Source organism: Cebus imitator, unplaced genomic scaffold, assembly GCF_001604975.1.
Source record: "Cebus imitator isolate Cc_AM_T3 unplaced genomic scaffold, Cebus_imitator-1.0 Scaffold231, whole genome shotgun sequence".
NCBI classification, from domain to species: Eukaryota; Metazoa; Chordata; class Mammalia; order Primates; family Cebidae; genus Cebus; species Cebus imitator.
Genome location: NW_016107546.1, coordinates 4,047,325 through 4,061,569, shown reverse-complemented (window position 1 = coordinate 4,061,569; position 14,245 = coordinate 4,047,325). Strand labels below are relative to the sequence as shown.

General features: G+C 41.3%; 1 protein-coding gene across 2 annotated transcripts in view; it reads right to left on the bottom strand.

The window, feature by feature from the left end:
* The window catches only part of MYLK4 (myosin light chain kinase family member 4), a 110,450-nt gene that overhangs the window by 23,554 nt on the left and 72,651 nt on the right, over nt 1-14,245 (bottom strand). For both annotated transcript variants that reach the window (XM_037727472.1, XM_017497503.2), the window contains 2 exons: nt 4,944-5,022; nt 861-966 (listed from right to left, as the gene is read on the bottom strand). In XM_037727472.1, the coding sequence (XP_037583400.1) occupies nt 861-966; nt 4,944-5,022 (185 nt within the window). The remainder of the gene's footprint in view (nt 1-860; nt 967-4,943; nt 5,023-14,245) is intronic.

Here is a 14,245-nt window from a genome sequence, read left to right as displayed (position 1 = left end):
TCAGCCAGCTCAGGAAGGAAAAGTCCAGGTGGTTCCATACGGCAGAGGGCAAAGAAATACAGAGTGGGAAGAGGAAGAAGGGATTTCACAATATCAATGACTCCCTGAAGACTACTTGCAGAAGCCTGAACTGCAGTGGCAATGCACGCTTTCTTTGTGTTGGTGAGTAAATTTTGTATGTACACGTCCAAATGTTCTGCTTTCCTCTTCCTATTTTACACAGACATGCTGATGGCAGCAAACGTTGTAATTTAGACTTTGAGTTACAAGATATCATAGGGGGATTGTGAAAGAAGTAGAAGAAGAAAGAACAGTCTCTCCCCACCCTCAGCATGAAGCTGGTCCCTGATGGACTTTAGTCTTCCTTCTTTAGGGAGAGTGTGCATTTAGGTGTCCCTAAAAGAATTTATTTGCTGAGCAAAGTAATCAATTGAAATGGATAATAGCAATGAATACAGTAACAACATAAATGAAAAACCAGCAGCAATGACAGAAAGACCTAATACAGGCCACAAGAATGACACGCTGTTGACTCATTTCTGTGTTCTGTCTCCTGGAGGCTACACTATGGGCTTTGGATAGCTGGTCAACCTTCTGGTGACTCACAATGGGTTTTTCTTTCTTTTAGACATTACAACATGGGAAGTAAAGCAGATAATAAATGTGGAGTTTAGTCACTACATCAGCCTTTCTGGCAGCAGTGACAATTTTCAGAAATGGTTACAGTTTCTTAAAATGTTTGTTTCTAACGTTGCTAGTTCTCAGGTCAAGATAGGCAGACATTTACAAAGTCGTCTGTACCGTGTCTTTGCAAGCTCTCTTCTTTTGTTGAGAGAATGTTAACATTCAGCATTACTCACCCTCCTAAGATTTCTGTCTTGCTCACAGTATAGAAGCTGTTGACCGCTGCTTGCTTGGCTGTCACAATACGATGATCAAATGGGGCAGGAGGGGCCGGGACATCAACTAGAAGGTAAGAGAAATGGAAGGGCCATCTGTCAAGCAGTCTCACCTCGTTACAGCAGCAAGCCTGGGACTCACAGTAAAAATATGCTCATTTAATAAGAAAACACAAGGAGCCATCTGTTTGATTCCTAATGATCCAGGGATATAAATTTTCACTTGAGATTATGAGCTGTGACTCACAGAGGTGATACCTGACCCCTCTGAGGAAGCATGTCAGGGCGGTTCAATGGTTATCTATACCATCTTCAGGATCACTTTTAGAAATGTCAGAATAGTTAAGATTTTCCAACCCAACCCAGTCCAAACAGGTTATACTTCCAAGCCTGAGACCATTCAAGTTCAAACATGAGAAACTGTTTCATCCATTTTTAAAAATGCAATACCGATATAACCCGTTATTTTAATTAAAGCAGAGAGAAAAAAATAAAAATGAAACATTTCTTCATGTTATTGAAATGCCTGATATTATATATTACTTTCCAAAATGTTTTAGACTTTATTTAAGACAGATTTAAGGCACAAAGATGAGTTTTTTTCTGACTGGCTGGAAATAAAACACCCAATAAAACCACGTAAGTGTGTATTCAACAGCGATCACATTTCTCCCACTTTCTTCCCTTCCACCTTAAGTGTTTAAACGCTAGTCCACATCAGCACCAGCTCTGACATACAGAATTATTCAGGGATATTCCTCCCAGTATTCTTTTACCTTTCCATGACTACTACTGTTAAAATTGGCTTGCCGTGAACCCGCTCATTCACTATTAATTCATTTATTAAGAAGCTACTACATGCATATAATAAGAATACAAAGGGAGGTAAGTAAATAACAGTCTTGCTTCCAAAGAAATCTAAATTTATTTAACATATTTTTCTTGAGCATTTATTTTGCTCCCAACACTCTGGCATGTGTTAATATTTTTTAAAATTCAGATAATATAAATCTCTGGGAATCTGATTTGACATGGACATCACCTCTCACAGCGTAAATATGCTGAAAAATGAAGTCACAAGAGAAGTGTCTTGATAACATTGACTGCTTCAGATTAATAAAATGAGGGAGATAAATACACAAGCAGCATCGAAATGGCATTATATCTTCTCCAGGCTGTTAGACTAAATGAAATTTAGTCTGAAATGCTTGCTGGAAAGGTTAAAGAGCCTTCAAAGGCCAATACAAAAGCCATTTCCTACCCAATGGGGCCACGCGATCTTGCCCTCGGGAGGCCTTCATACCAGCAGGCTCCTGGGGTCTGCCCTGGGAGCTCCTCAGCCTGCCTAGCTGCCTGTGCCTAATGACACATGTGTCCTTCACCTGTGCCCACTACGTCACCTACTCTGCACTTTTTGCTGTCCTCCTTGACGAAGCGCTCCTCTGCCACTCTGCGCTTACTGCTGCCCAGGTACTCTGTTTGGTCCACATTCCAGAAAATGGATCCAACTGCTGAACGTCCAGGGATGCGTGGGGTAGAAATGGCCCTTATGCTGCTGACACACCTGGAAAGTGATATCCAATTGCAGCTCTCCAAGTTTCAAGAAGAGAACTTTCAGATGGTGAAAATTCTTAGAACTGAGGCTCCCCTAAAACAGTGTTTTGGTGACAAGGACGCAAGCTCCGTGATAGAGGTGACCATTTCGGTGCTTGGAGACGACATGGAGCAGCATGCTCTCCCCATCAAGCCTATGGGTGTAGATAACCAGGGTCCCAGGGAATCTCCCCACTGCCCAAATCGTGACCCCAAGTTATTCCAGTGGCCCTTATAAAAGCAGTCATTTTATGAATACCTAACTAATTTGATCTTCATTTTTTCACTCCCTTTCCTTTAGAGAAGATAGAAATTATTCAATTATAGCATGATAAGAGAAACAATAATCTCTCTGAATCTTCACAGCAGTGAGACTAAACCTTTATCAGTGGAAGAATTGACCTAACTTCCATTTCTCAGCAGCTCTTGACCTTATCGAACACATCTGACAGTAATGAGGTTTCTTTCTCAGCAATTAGCGGTATTTATGCTTAAATCTTGGAAATTAAATTTCTCCAAGATGAGGTTTCAGATTATCTTGTTTAAAAATAAAATAAGAATTATGTTTTAAATCCCTAAAAAAGACCACACAAGTGTTTTGATACTTTTGGTTCCAAATAGATACTGTAATATGTGACTACCCATAACTTAGAGTAGTTCATTGTAATTGGCTACAATATTACCTGAATCTGTATGTGAAACTTTGTAATTGAGGAAAAAAGTCATTCAATAATCTAGGTCTTAATTCTCACAATATTTGGGAAAAATAGGCAATTTATCTGTGAGGGGAATTTTGTATTTTGCTTTTGACCTTGATTCTGTGATTTGGACATCAACAACTTCCCTAAAAAGCACTAGTATGTTAAGTTCTAATGTCATGACCCAATTTGTGTTATTCATCTTTAATCCTGTTTCAGTCTCTGTGTGTACAGCAGTATTTTAAATAAAGAATTACAGAGGTTAAAAAAAAGTTATCATTTATAATGGAGTAGGCAAGCTTTTTCAGATTCAGGTTTTTAACTTATAGATAAATCTAATCACTTGACCTTAAGAAGGATATGCTCTGTATTGCTGAAAAGAACAATGTTTTACTTGATCTTTAAAAAATACTGATTCCTGTGGGCACTATTAATCATTGTCTTTGTCTACCAATTGGTAGAAAACATAGAAACTAATAAAACGCCTGAAAATATCACAGGCAAGAAGAAAAAATAATGGCAAGAAAATGTGGCCATGAAAAATTCATATAAGCTGGAAAACCGAGTTATAAATCATTGCTTCAAAAAATTTCTTCATTTATCCTTTTAATAAGGCCTTAAACTGCAGTGGCATACATATCTGCAGGAAGCATTGCTGTGGATATGCAACGCTGTAACCCTACCATTCATGGAATTGGTCACCGTTAGTTTTATACACGTATTGACATTTATCTGGACGTTGGTCCAGCACTGTCTCATATGCAGTTGCCAGTTCTCTTTTCTTCTCATCTTCTCTTCCTCTAGTATCTTCCTTAGAATGAAACCCGTTTTCCTCTTCTTCAGACACTTGATGTTGATTTCTATCTACAGTGGCTTGTTTAATATTCCCAGTACTATCACTTTCTTGTGTATTCAGGCTCTCTGTGCATGAAATGTCTTTTCCATCCACATTCTCTCTTGGCTGTACAGAATTTCTTGGAGCAAAATCTTCTACTTCGTCTTGTCTTTCTGTATGAAAGATGGCAAAACTTCTGTGAACCAGAGAGGTATTGGTCTTCTCAGCATTTTTCTTGTTGAGTTTATTAACCTTTCCTTTCTCAGAGGAGAGCAGGTTCTTCTGGGTAGATCTCTCTAGAAGCCACCATAGGACACAAAATATTTTAATGGAGAATGTGGTATAATTTTGGCTTTCTATAATGGGATCTTTATCCAGGTTTCTTTTTATCAGCAGATATAAGCTTTCAAAAGCAAAGTAGAAGGAAATATAACCAATTGGCTTCCAAAAGATTTTCATGTTTGTAACTAGTGAGACCCAGACAAGCAAAAAAAAAAAAAAAAGTATTTCTTTTTAAAATAAAACAGCACAAGACCAGAAAACAAAACACTGCATGTTCTCCTTCATAAGTGGGAACTGAACAATGAGAACACATGGACACATGAGAACACATCACACATTGGGGCCTGTCAGGGGGTGGGGTCTAGGGAAGGGATAGCATTAGGATAAATACCTAATGTAGATGAAGGGTTGACGAGTGCAGCAAACCACCATGGCACGTGTATAGCTATGTAACCAACCTGCACATTCTGCACGTGTATCCCAGAACTTAAAGTATAATAAAAAAAAGAAAGAAAAGCATCACTTCTTCCTACACAGGGCTTTATGCACATGCAACTTCCTCTCTCTCAATAACAACAGAACTTTTATAATAGAACTTTCTTTATCCATAACTATCTAGTTTTCTGAAGATGTTACCTGCAAGGGCTGATGTCCTTTTGCTTTTGACGGGCATCCTTTCCGCCAGGCCAGCGTTTGACCACAGCTTCTCCTTTGCCTGTGGAGGCACAATCGAGTAATTGAAGTTACAGATCACATCTGGGGTTTTCAGCACTCCTGACACTTGTGCTGGATGATTCCGTGTCGTGGGGAATGTCATGAGCATTACAGGATGTTCAGCAGCATCGTCGGCCTCCGTCCACCAGACGCAAGTAGCACCCTCTCCCAGTTGCGACAACCAAAAAGTTCTCCAGAGATCTATAAACGGCCCCTGACAGCAAAATCACCCATCACCCCAGGCTGAAAACTACTATATGATTCAAACATACAAAAAAAAAAAAAAAAACCTAAATTAATAGTAATGTATAGGGCAGTATAGTCTGAATTAATGAAACTCCATAGAGCCTACAGTATCTGAAATGAACTCACTATTTTCAAAGAAATTCTGTAAAACTGTCATTGTGGGAAAAGGCCTATCTTCATGAATAGATTAAAGAATATTAATAATGTGTACATCACCCTTGACCTCTATTTAAGTTGTCTTGATATGGTTTACATATAAATTAAATAAAAATAAGAGGATACATGTGAATGGGCTCTGTAAGTTAGAGAATAGGAGATAAAAGTCAGCTTTGTAAATGGAACCTTTACAGTGCTTAGAACAGATGGCCCTTTTCCTAAGTGGGTAAACATTCTTCACACAGTCCTGGAGGCTTTGAATTAGTTGAGCAAACCGTTTGCTAATGCACCCCATATAAAAGGGAAACCTTAGTTCAATCCACCCAAATTATCACAAATTCTAAAGTTATGCATTATAAATTAATGACATTGTATGGATGTCCCCAAAAAAGTTTTTATTTCCCCTTTGAAACACAACATATTTGCCTTCAGCTGATTTGCAAGCATGAAACACCATGTAAGTTCAGAGAACAGATATCAAAACAAATTGCAAATGTGCTTTTTTTTTTCTTTTTTTTGAGAAGGAGTTTCACTCTTGTTGCCCAGGCTGGAGTGCAATGGCATGATCTCGGCCCACTGCAACCTCTACCTCGCGGGTTCAGGCTATTCTCCTCCCTCAGTCTCTCGAGTAGCTGGGACTACAGACATGCACCACTGTGCCTAGCTGATTTTTCGTATTTTCAGTAGAGACAGGATTTTGCCGTGACTGCCAGGCTGGTCTTGAACTCCTGACCTCAGGTGATCTGCCCGCCTTGGCCTCTCAAAGTGCTGTGATTACAGGTGTGAGCCACCGCGCAAGGCGGCAAATGTGCTTTTAAACAATTCAGAGGGCAGCTCCATGGATTCAAAGTATTCCTGTGTTTTAGATGATGAACTTACAACATAAAGGCATGTTTAGTAAATCTGTGGAAAGCCAAGGGTAGAAGTGAGAGCTTCAGGGTTTCTCTTAAAGTTTCTCTTTAAGTAAAGGTGCAAAGAGGCATCTGCCTACTTTTCCCTCTGCAGAGAAAATGAGCTGCAGCTTCCTCAGGCAAAGCTGATTGCTCCCTTCTCTGTGCTTGCACGGAACTCAGCACGTAGCCCCAGCCCTGGTATCCCATATAACACTTTGTTAAGCTTTTTTTCCTGTCAATATCCCACTAGCTTGTGGAATTCTAATGGGCAAAAAGACTGGTTCATCTTTGACTCCCTGGTGCTTACCCCAGAGACCAGTAGACCAGTATGTAGTGATGATGATGATGATGATGACGGTGGTGGTGGTAGCGGTCATGATAGTGGGGTCATGATGGTGGTGGTAGTGGTGGTAATCATGCTGATAGTGGTAATGATGGTGGTAGTTATGATGGCGGTAGTGGTAGTGCTGGTGATGGTGGTAGTGGAAGTGATGGTGGTAATCATGCTGGTAGTAGTAATGATGGTGGTAGTGGTAGTGCTGCTGGTGGTGGTGGTGATGGTGGCAGTGGGAGTGGAGATGGTGGTAATGGTGGTGATGTAGTGGTGATGGTGGTGGTCATGGTGATGATGGTGATCATGATGGTGGTGGTAGTGGTGGTAGTCATGGTGGTAGTGGCAATGGTGGTGGTCATGATGGTGATGGTAGTGGTAGTGCTGGTGGTGGTGGTGGTGGTGGTAGTGGGAGTGGTGGTGGTGGTGGTGGTCATTGTAGTGGTGATGGTGGTGGTCATGGTGATGATGGTGGTAGTGGTGATGGCAATCGCATATTGAGCACACACACTATGTACCAGTCACTCTTCTAAGCACTTCATTTACCTGGCTGCTTCTAATAGCCCTTTAAGATAGATATTATTAGCCCCATCTTATAAATGAAGTTAGGTAGTTTTGCAAGGTTATAAAGTTTATAAATGATAGAGCTAGGATTCTAACCCAGCTGTCTACTTCAGTCTGTGCACCTAATTACCACACTGTACTGCCTTTCTGGAACAAAAAAAAAGATAGAAGAATTATAGCCATGTTACATGATTCATATTTATTGAGATCTACTACATAGTTGGCCCTCGCCGGCCCCTGGATCTGCCAGCAGCCTGATTTGGGATTTCTCAGCCCCCAGAGAGAAGGTCATAAATCAAAAACAAATTAGCAGAGTGAAGAGATAAATATTTATTGGTCAAAAGATTACAATTAACATGGAAGAGAGGCAAAAAAAAAAAAAGAGAGAGAGAGAATTTAAGTCCAATTTTGAAAACATATATCCAAATTAGTCAAATAAGTTTAACAAATTGTGTTTAAGATGTTTTATAACCATCTTTCAGTTCTTCCCTTTTGAAATGAAAACTCCTGGTGTAGCAATAGACATTGTGCTTCTGGATTTATTCTGTGTGGCATGAATGCAATGATATAAGCATATGTGGATTTAATAATGAAAACTGCTATGTATCAGTCAATTTCAGCCCATCAAAGTATATAAAATTGAAGAGCTGGCAGTAAGACTTCGTGGAGCACTGATGGATCCACTTTTGCCTATGAGGCCGTCTGAGTGTCAAGTGGAAAAGTCCACATGCTGGGCAAATATTCTTTGGGTATGGAGTCGGACTTGACCAACAGGAGAAGCTGTTGGTATTGAGGAATATAAGAAGCCAGCTTCCAAGTGAGGCTGCTTTTTTCTTCAGTAATTATATGTCACATATGTTTTTTTCATTTACATAATGTAAGAAGGTCTTTATTCATTGCCAAAGGCTGTTCTATTTTCATTTCCCTATGTAATACTGACATCTAGAGGAACTTTGAATGGAACAGAAGTTGTATTTCGCCTGTTCCTTCCAGGAGGGCAACCTCGTGAATCTCAATATGAAACATTTTTACTTTGTATTTCTACGTTATGCCTAGAAGTTGCTAAAATAGGAAACACAAGTCTGTAGATACATCTTGTTTGTTGTCCAAAAATAAAACATGTCTTCTACAGATTAAAGAGGATAGGACCAGTGCCCTTAAGCATAAGTTTCTGACCCAATCCTGACCATTCCCAGTTAATGGGATGAAAACCACATCAGTGACTATGTTCCCCTGTTGAATACACATCGATGGCTGGGATGAACATAAGGACCTCTTTCATGTAAATTCACTTAAAATATTACTATATTTGCATAAGGATTCCTTTGGAGCTATTTACCAATTCATTTTATAATAGTTTATCCATGGGTGTAGGATGACACACGGAAGAAATGCTACATGGTCCAGATGCCCAACTATTCAAAACACAACTCAGCTCTCTCCACTCTGTCTGGCTTCCTAGACTGGTCTCCTAGGTGGGGCATACGTACCCAGGGGGTGTCCATAGTAGTCCTTCGGAGGGTGTCAAAAATGCTAGAATCATTTCAATTTATTCCCCTTATGGATTGAATGTTTGTCCCCCCCCACCACCATATACACACACAAACTCATAAATTAAAATCCTAACCCTCATGGTGATGCTATTAAAAGGTAAGAACTTCGGAGGTGACTAGGTCATGACTAGCGAGCCCTCATGAATGGGATTAGTGCCCTTATAAGAATCAACATGAAAGTTTGCTCACTTTTTATGAGGGGAAGGCCACTGCACACTAGTAACTTGGCCCTTGCCAGTCCCTGGATCTGCCAGCAGCCTGATTTGGGACTTCTCAGCCCCCGGAACTGTGAGAAATAAATGTTTGTTGTTTAAACCACCCAGTCCAGAATAATTTGCTAGAGCAGCCCAAGCTAAGACACCATGCTTTTAACATTTATATTTTACATATGTTTTTAAAAATATATTGCTACAACTGGACACATATAAAAGTATCTGATATATTAAATGTTATTTCTAAAAATAAAAGTGCAGCCAGGCATGGTGGCTCACGCCTGTAATCCCAACACTTGGGAGGCTGAGGTGGGCAGATCACAAGGTCAGGAGTTTGAGACCAGTCTGGCCAAAATGATGAAACCCCATCTCAACTAAAAATACAAAAATTAGCCGGGCATGGTGGCACACACCTATTGTCCCAGCTACTCGGGAGGCTGAAGCAGGAGAATCACTTGAATCTGGGAGGCAGAGGTTGCAGTGAGTCATCCAGCCTGGGCAACAGAGAGAGACTCTGTCTCAAAATAAAATAAAATAATAAAAATGCATGTAGTGGTTATCAATGTATACAATTTATAAATAAATATATCGGGAAGTCCTTTAAAATCTTTCACCGATGGCAGTGCAAAATCAAAACAATTTTGAGACAATTCTAGATAATATCATGCTTCACATTCTGATTTTCTGAAGTGTGTTTTGGAGAATCATTCTAATTAGCAGGCTTGAGGCCAAGAACATTATTAGAACTCTTAGCTCCATTCCTGCAAACTCTTTTTCTCCTTCTGCAAAGTACTGCTTTTAGGAGTTCAGTATTCATTGCTCACATGCCAGTTTTGATTATTTAAATGATTTTTAAGCAAGTACTTCATCCTCTTTTCTCTGTCAACCATCACATTTACTGCCATAGAATCCAGATTCGAAGAGGAGGTCAGCACTGGTCCACAGGTGTGTGCTGGCTACCTGGGCATGAGTGCGCTCTCACCCTACCCTACAGGCCTGTCCCAGTACTACACCAAAACTCTACTTGTCCTGAAAGTGGTGGAATGACCGAAAGGGAAATTCATTCCATTGAACAACATCGTCTAGTCCTTCTTTCATTCCCATTCAACAAAAATCAATTTAAAAATCAATCGTAAAGTAGATTTGACCTTAAAAGGACATAAAGCCTAAGATAAGGGCTGTCTTCTGTGGATCTCAACAATACCACCATCATTTTCCATATTACTGCAGCATTCTCGATGTGTCTGTCTGCCCACTGGCATATGGACCCTTCTCTTCTCCTTTGTTTCCTCAGCACCAAACACAGGTTCTAAAAGTGCTTGGTGACGCAATGTGTGATGACAAAAACACATTTTTTTGGAATGGCACTCTCACTGTGAGAACACTCTCTCATCAGGCTGCACCACTGAAAAGCCAGGCTGCCCTGGGGGCCATCTCAGATGCATCCCTGCCACAGGGGCTCATATCCACAGCCCTGAATTTACAGAGTTGATGCCTAGCAATATAAATGGCGATGCATTTTGGGATTACAGTTGCTACAGAAAATTGTGTTCATAACATAATATATAAGGCATGCCTGGTTCCTTTCAAAACTTGTGCAGATAGACCGGAAAAAAAGAATGGCAGAGAGCAAATATTTGTAATAATTTGTAGCTGTGACCCACAGCCTGGAACCTGATGGTGGCAGGTAGGTGTTAGGCTCGGCCACCCTGTCCTACAGCTCTGTCCTCTACTGTCAGGCTCAAGCGTTGATCTTTTCAAACCTCCTCAGCTCTGAACATATCACCCACATAGCCTTCCTACAAGGAGGTTATCAGAATAAGAAAACTTGGAAGTATATTTAAATTTTAAAAGCTCAATGTCAAAAAGGAATAGCCTAATGAAATAAATGTGATGGGTCATGAGTTCCACAGTCTCTTCTTGCTTGTAGAGGATGCTAGGTCATGTACCCTGAATAATAGCTTTTCATATTACTGCTTAGGGAGATGCCAAGATGAACAATTTTTACCCATCTTAACCTAAGTCCTGGAAATATCTAAGCAAAATTATAACAATTTATAATGACTTTATTAAACGTTGACTAGGTTGCTAATGGGGGAGATAAAAAAAAAAAAAAACAAATAAATCCTACAAGAATACAAAGAGAGGAATTTTCAGAAGAAATGTTAAACCATTTTCTTGCCTGAGCATAGAAGATACTTTTAGAGATTATTTGTAAAGTAAATCAATTTCCCTTCATCATCAGCACACACTCAATTTCTCCATGCATTCAGCAAGAAAACCCTGAAGTCCTGGGTAATAAAAGGAATTCTCACAAAGCACAGCCTGTTGCGTGGTCTGTGGGGACTGGCATGGTGCAAGGCAGAACAGGATCTGACAGACCAAATCCAGAAAGGGAAAGTGTTCGCCTGTCCCCAGAACTCAGTAAGTGGTTCCTCCCCAGGCTGGTGATGACATGAGGTAGAATCAGTCACCTGAGAAAATAACCCTTCCAGGAAAATTAAAGCCTTTTGATGTACCCCACATTATGTGCACAGTGCTTTATTCAGAAGCCAAGTCAATGGGACCCTCCAAGGACACAGACCAAGAAAGGGCCTGAAATTAAAGGTGTGAATTCAGGAAAGCCCAACTGGATCATCCAGCAAGTGAAGATGCATGGAAAACTGTACTTTATTTTATTATAATATGTATCAAGCTGTATCATAAGAGAACGCATGCTGCCACTTTTTTTTTTTTTTTTTGAGATGCAGTATCACTCTGTCACCCAGGCTGGCGTGCAGTGGGGCGATCTTGGCTCACTGCAACCTCAGCCTCTCAGGTTCAAGCAATTCTCTGCCTCAGCCTCCCGAATAGCTGGGATTGCAGGTGCCTACCACCATGCTGGCCTAATTTTTTTTGTATTTTTAGTAGAGACGGGGTTTCACCATCTTGACCAGGCTGGTCTTGAACTCCTGACCTCGTGATCCACCCACCTCAGCCTCCCAAAGTGCTGGGATTATAGGCCTGAGCCATCATGCCCGGCTGCTACCACATTTAACAGCCTCTGCTAGCAAGAAAAGACTGTGTGGCGCCCAGGATGGTGAAATTTACTCCATTACGCTGTTCCTTATTGACATCAAAACTTTTTATAAATACACGTCTAAGCTTTCTTATCCTGATAACCCTTTTGTTGCAGAAAGGGTGATATGTTTGGAGCTGAGGAGGTTTGAAAAGCTCAACGCTTGAGCCTGGCAGTAAAGGACAGAGCTGTAGGACAGGGTGGCCGACCCCTAACACCCACCTCCCGCCATCGGGGTCCAGGCTGTGGGTCACAGCTACAAATTATTACAAATATTTGCTCTCCTCCATGCTTCTATGTAGCCTGTCTGCATCAATTTTAAAAACAGCCAGTTAAAATGAACAAGTTAAGAACCTTCACCTACCTATGTGGCCACAGTGAGTAGTTCGATAATACGGATTTTATTTTCCCCCATCTTATACCGGTTGGATGTGCTGACACCTTATAAGGAGTTGGATATTGTTATTTTCTTCCCACTGCCACCTTATCTGTCCTCTCCAAAGAGAAAACTCCGAGCCCTCTGACGTGAGGCCGCTCCTCCTTTCCCTCTCAAACTCCCGTTGCTCACCCTGCCGCTCCACCCTGCACCTGCCTTTGTTGCCCAAAGTGTTCTAAGCTCCAATACGAGGCTCCCAACCATCTGGGGTCGTCGGACGCTATTATTGCCTGGGTCCTCCCCTGAAGATTCTGATAAACTGGGTCTTGAGTGGGGCCAAGACACCGGTGTTTTTTAATCCACCCACACCCCAGGGATTGTAAAGTTCTGAAAGGGTGGGGACCTACTTCCTCTGTTGCTTCCGGTCACTCTGGCCTTTGTTCTGAGGTCTTCATAGCAGCCAGGCTCCTCCCGCCACAGCTTGGAGTAATTGTAGCAACACTGGAATCCCTGTTCCTCTCCCGCACAAGTAAGGGCCTTTGATCCTATCCAGGATGCATTATCTAGCAAATCACTGCCTCCTCCTTATCCCCCACCCAGGGATACGTGTGTGGAAATGAGTCCAAGGCAGACGGCCCTGACAACCATAAAACCTCCCTCCGAAAATGATCTACGGGGCATCCTGGGAGGGAAGCAAATTTAAAAATCCAACATTCCCAACCATGCCTCTGGTCCTCTGCCTGAAAGCTTTCTGCCTTGCTTCTTGGCCAACATTTAGTAATTGAAAGTGATTTAATTCCTCCATTAAATGGAGGTAAGTGAAAGAGAGAAGGACTCAGGCTGAGGTGGAGAAATACCGCCTTTCAGGGCATAGAAGTATTTATAGCACTTTGTGTAAAAGTATATCTAAAAACTATACATCAAGAGGCATGTTTTGCCTTCTTGGGATTCCGTCACCAGAACAGGACACTTCAAAAACTGTGCAGTGAGGCTACTAAGAAATTGAGAGCATGAGTGCGTGTGTACGTCAACCAACTTCAAATGGAATCACAGCTCCTCATGTTCATTTCATTAAAATGAGTCTTACTCAGTAAAATTTCCTTTTTATAACACAAGTCCAAATCTTGGAATGTTTTCACATGAAGTTTACAATGTTTCTTCATCACCCAATAAAACTCTTTGATTTCTTCCCGCAGCAGACAGTTTTAAGAGCCTTCATTTCACATGGTGTTCTTGGTATGCTTTTTAATTTTTATTTTAGGTTCATTTTTTATCACTGCATCTCCTGTCTCCCACTCAGAGCCTAAGTTCAGTCCAGCCTCCCCCAGCCCACTGGCTTCCTGCAGTAGGGCACGCTGGCCGAGGCTCAGAGGGACTTGGTGTTTCCTAAGGTGAGGCGAGGTGTGGTCCCCTGGACCACAGGAATATTTAGAGATCTGCACTTAGACTCACTGAGCAAAACGCTTAACTTCCTAATGGTTTACCTTTCTGCATCTTCCCTTCCGCAGGAAACACACACTGCAAAGCAGAGTGACTTTTAAAAAGCTACCTCTGAGGTTGCAGTGAGCAGAGATCGCCCCACTGCACTCCAGCCTGGGCGACAGAGCGAGGCTCCATCTTAAAAAAAAAAAAAAAAGCTACCTCTGAAAAGCAAGGAGATACTACAAAGCTCTTAAAAAATGTCTTTGAATGAATCAATTTGTAGTATATAACACAAACTTCGTAGTAAAAAACTAATCAGTTATGACTGCCCCCAGCATTTAGTCACCTGGTCCAGTTTATTCAAAGTAGGCTGGTGAAACTGCAGCAGCGACATCCGCTGGGAACCTGCTAGA